General features: G+C 46.3%; 1 protein-coding gene across 1 annotated transcript in view; it reads right to left on the bottom strand.

The window, feature by feature from the left end:
- The window catches only part of LOC114005726 (SLAM family member 6), a 5,258-nt gene extending 4,222 nt beyond the window's left edge, over nt 1-1,036 (bottom strand). Inside the window, exon 1 of the mRNA XM_027767634.1 lies at nt 825-1,036. Within this exon, the coding sequence (XP_027623435.1) occupies nt 825-873 (49 nt within the window). The 5' untranslated portion in view covers nt 874-1,036. The remainder of the gene's footprint in view (nt 1-824) is intronic.
- Nucleotides 1,037-3,694: the final 2,658 nt, after the last annotated feature.

Genomic DNA, 3,694 nt, shown 5'->3' with positions numbered 1-3,694 from the left:
CTGACCATAAAGACCAGAATGGAGACCACTTTGGAAGCCGGAACACAGCCCTGCCCTGCTGGCTCCTCTGACCCTCTGCGCCCTGGATGCCAACTCTGTGGTTTTCCCATTATCCAAAATGCTTGCCCTCCAGAGCTGGGCTTTCTGTACTATGACTGTCCTGGTGCCTCAGTGGCACATGGTCTAAGGCCCAGAGGGCAGACAGGATGCCTGTTTCTCAGTCCTGACCCTGCTTTATCTACACGTGCAGCTTTAGGAAGCATCTCCATTTCTTCAAGCCTCTTCTCTTCCTTCATAAAACGGGGGAGATAAAATGCCAAACCTTTTGGATTCCTTGCAGCCCTGAAGTTCACAATGCCGTTACTGTATGTATCTGAGAAATTTGTTTTTTCCTCATCCCTCAGTCCCCTTCTCCACTCTCTAGTCAGTCTTTCTTATGTTCAAAAGTCCTTCAACTTCTCCTTCTTTTTAAGATAAATGTTGCTTGCCAGAGAGACAGAAAGCGAGTAATCAGTCCCCAGAGGGGATGGCCACACTGCAATCCCTTCCCTTCCATTTTCCTTTTGTAATTTTGAACATGCACACACACGTGCCTCATGAGAGTTTCGAACTGCTGAGTCCGAGACTTGAAACGCCATTGACCTAGTAGGAATCCAGCACCTCAACCACTAAGCCACCTGCTGTCTCCTCAATGTCTTCAGACTAATGTCCCAAGTTCTGAAAAACGGGGTTCTCAGTTCTGATGAAGGCCTCGTTTGGAAGCACTTGTGTGACATCCCTACCCTTTGAAAAGTCAGGCTGCAGGGAAGGAGCCCCTGACTCACCTTCCTGGGACTGGAGAAGCAGGAGCAGGAGGAGCAGCTGCGACCTCATGCTGGCAGGATTCCCTGGTCCCCTTGCAGATCACGGGAGTCAGGACGGTGGAGGGAGGGAGCGAGTCCTGTTCTAGTACGAGGTCAAGTTTGCAGATGAACCTCTCTGCTGGTTCCTCACACTGGTCACGTCTCCCAACAACTTCCCTTTTTACTTTCTTGTACATTTCTTTCGGTGAGAGTCAGAGGGAGAGAGAGGGAAGTGCCTTTAACAGGACCACACACCACTATCTCCCACCAGCTTCCCAACCAGCCAGGATCATGGGCGCTCACCCACATGTACAGGTCAGCCGGGGACTGGAACCTGCGCTCTTCCTTTTGGCTTCAGCTTTGCTTGAGCAGAGCATCTCCACAGCACCACGGAGCCAGCACACGTTACTGTCTTTAATTGGCCCTGACACTTGCATCAGCTTCTGTCCTTAAAGTCGTACACAGTTCAGGAACATTAAGATCTCACTTACAAAGGGCTTAGTATGCTTAACAAACAGTTCTGATATATTGTCTAGCTTTTAAAAAAATTAATTTCCCCTCGTACCATGACCCTGTAACTTGAATAGTTTACAAAGCTAAGTGAAAAGAGTGAAGCCCCCAAATGCCGCTCCCTGTAAGTGAGTGAGAGGAGATAAGTAGCACGTTCTATCTAGTCTCCGAACAATGCACTGTGTAACCCAGTGCAGTGCAAGTCTCAGCAACAAGATCCGGCCAGCACTGTCTGCAGTGGGGACCTTGCTTAGCCTGGCTAGACCAGCACTGTCTAGTGTGTACACAACTCCTGACCCACTGGACTGTGCAATTCATGTTTGACTTGATTCTTCTTTGGACATGACAACAGACTCTGCTACATAAGGCTGGAATCACCAAGTATGACTGGTAGGATGTAAGAAAAACCAACATAAACTAACTTGTGATGGTTGGTGTGATGGGGCGGGGATGTGGTTTTACAAGAAAGAAGAGTCCAAGGGCAAGAGTGTATCCAGGATTCAGAAAGCACTAGATCCAGGGAATGAAAACCAAGGAGAAGCCAAGTAGGACATTGGTTTTTTTTTATTCTTTGTCCTTTCTTCTTTTAAAATGTGCTAACGGGATGGTGCAGTGGCAGAACAGAAAGAGAGAAAGGAAGAGAAATCACCCCTGAGGTGGTGGGGTGGGGATGGCCAGACCACGCTCCCGTCTCTTTTATGCTCATCTTGGCGTTTTGGGCATGCACACACTCATGTGCCTGGCATGGTTTTCAACCTACTAGGTTCAGACTCAAACCGTGCAGTTGGCCACATAGGATCTGGATAACCTAACCACCATGCCATCAGCTGACCCTTGACTCTATTTCAGTGTCTGATTGATTTTTCTTTTTTTGGATCAGCAGACTCCATCTTCCTGATAGTACACTGTCACCAGAGCACAACTGCCGCAGGGTCAGCCTCATTTAGAGACTCACCACCATTCTCTACTTCTATGTCTTCACATCCTGTTTTTCTCTCAATTCCAAATGTCTAGGAAGGAGACTCTGGGTAGGACAGTGAGGTCTGTTATTGCAAATTTCCTTGCCTCATTTCTTCTTCCCCTACATGTGAGAACTAAGGGTATTTTTATAAAGTCAGTAGCTCTTTCTCAATGGTAACAATACACGGGAACCAGTCAAACATAGGACATCTTGCAAGTTTTCATCCAGGTGCTAAAGTTGAGATAATGGTACATAAACTCTCAAGGTGCTGCCACCCAGATTCAAGAGCTAGCACTATTTTCACTTCCATTTTACTTATTTCTTCAATGGGGGGTGAGGAGAATATGGAGTGACAGGTACCCTCAGCAGAGTCCACGTGCCACGATCCATCCCCAACCTCAGCAGCTCAGACCATGGGGTTGGGCAAGGCCCAGCATGTGAAGGGAACCTCCCTATGTGGGCTGGTTGTGCTACCACCACACACCTCCTGAGTCCCACTTCTTTCTTCTAGTTTGAGTATTTATTTACTTATTCATGAAAATTTTTTCTTGCCACAGGATGTGTGTGCTCACCAGAAGGAGATCATCAGAGAGAAAGTGAGAAAACAACGCCAAGCAGGATGGCCACACCACAACCCCTTCTCCTTCTGGGATTTTGGCCACGCACACACGTGCTCAGCATGATTTTCAAGCTGCCAGGTCTGGGACTTGACCACAGTTGGTCATGTGGAAATCCAGTGCTTTAACCACCACACTCTCTGCTGGTTCCAGTTTTTCAAGTATTTAAAGCAAATCCTAGATATGCCATCATGCATACATCAACCCCCCCTTTCCATTTTGCCTTTGTCTTCTGAGGAAAGTGTCTCGCTTTTACTCTTTTTGTTTCTCTTGTAAATATTTTTTAATAATTCATGAGTTTTTGTATATTTAAAACATTTCAATAAATTGTAATAATTATTATTTTGATGCTTAAATTTTCTCATTTTTGGTCGTGTGACCCTCCATGCTGGCTCCTGTGTTCCTTTGTCATGCCTGCATGTGTCTTGCTCAACTTTTTTGAAATTTTGCAAAGGACAGTGTCCCAGGCTGATTTTGTTCTTTGCCTGCTACAGACGGCATCAGCCACTCCTCCAAAGGTGCTGCTTCCTTTAATGGGGAACAGCATGTAGAGATCATAATTTTATTCCTAGCATATGCATTGATGTTTGGTCTCATTTCTTCAGGCTGCTTTAGTGGACAGAACTAAAAAATACGTATTTTTTAAAGAAAAAAACTCTTGTTTGGGATCAGCAGTTAGCGTAATGGCTATGTCGTTGGACTCCCATGTAGTCGACCGCGGTTCGAGTCCTGGACCGGTGGATTAAACTCATGCCAGGCACTTG

Source organism: Tupaia chinensis, unplaced genomic scaffold, assembly GCF_000334495.1.
Source record: "Tupaia chinensis unplaced genomic scaffold, TupChi_1.0 Scaffold000070_1, whole genome shotgun sequence".
In the NCBI taxonomy this organism is placed as follows: domain Eukaryota; kingdom Metazoa; phylum Chordata; class Mammalia; order Scandentia; family Tupaiidae; genus Tupaia; species Tupaia belangeri.
Note: the sequence above shows the minus strand (reverse complement) of the source record. Positions and strands in the feature narration are given on the sequence as shown.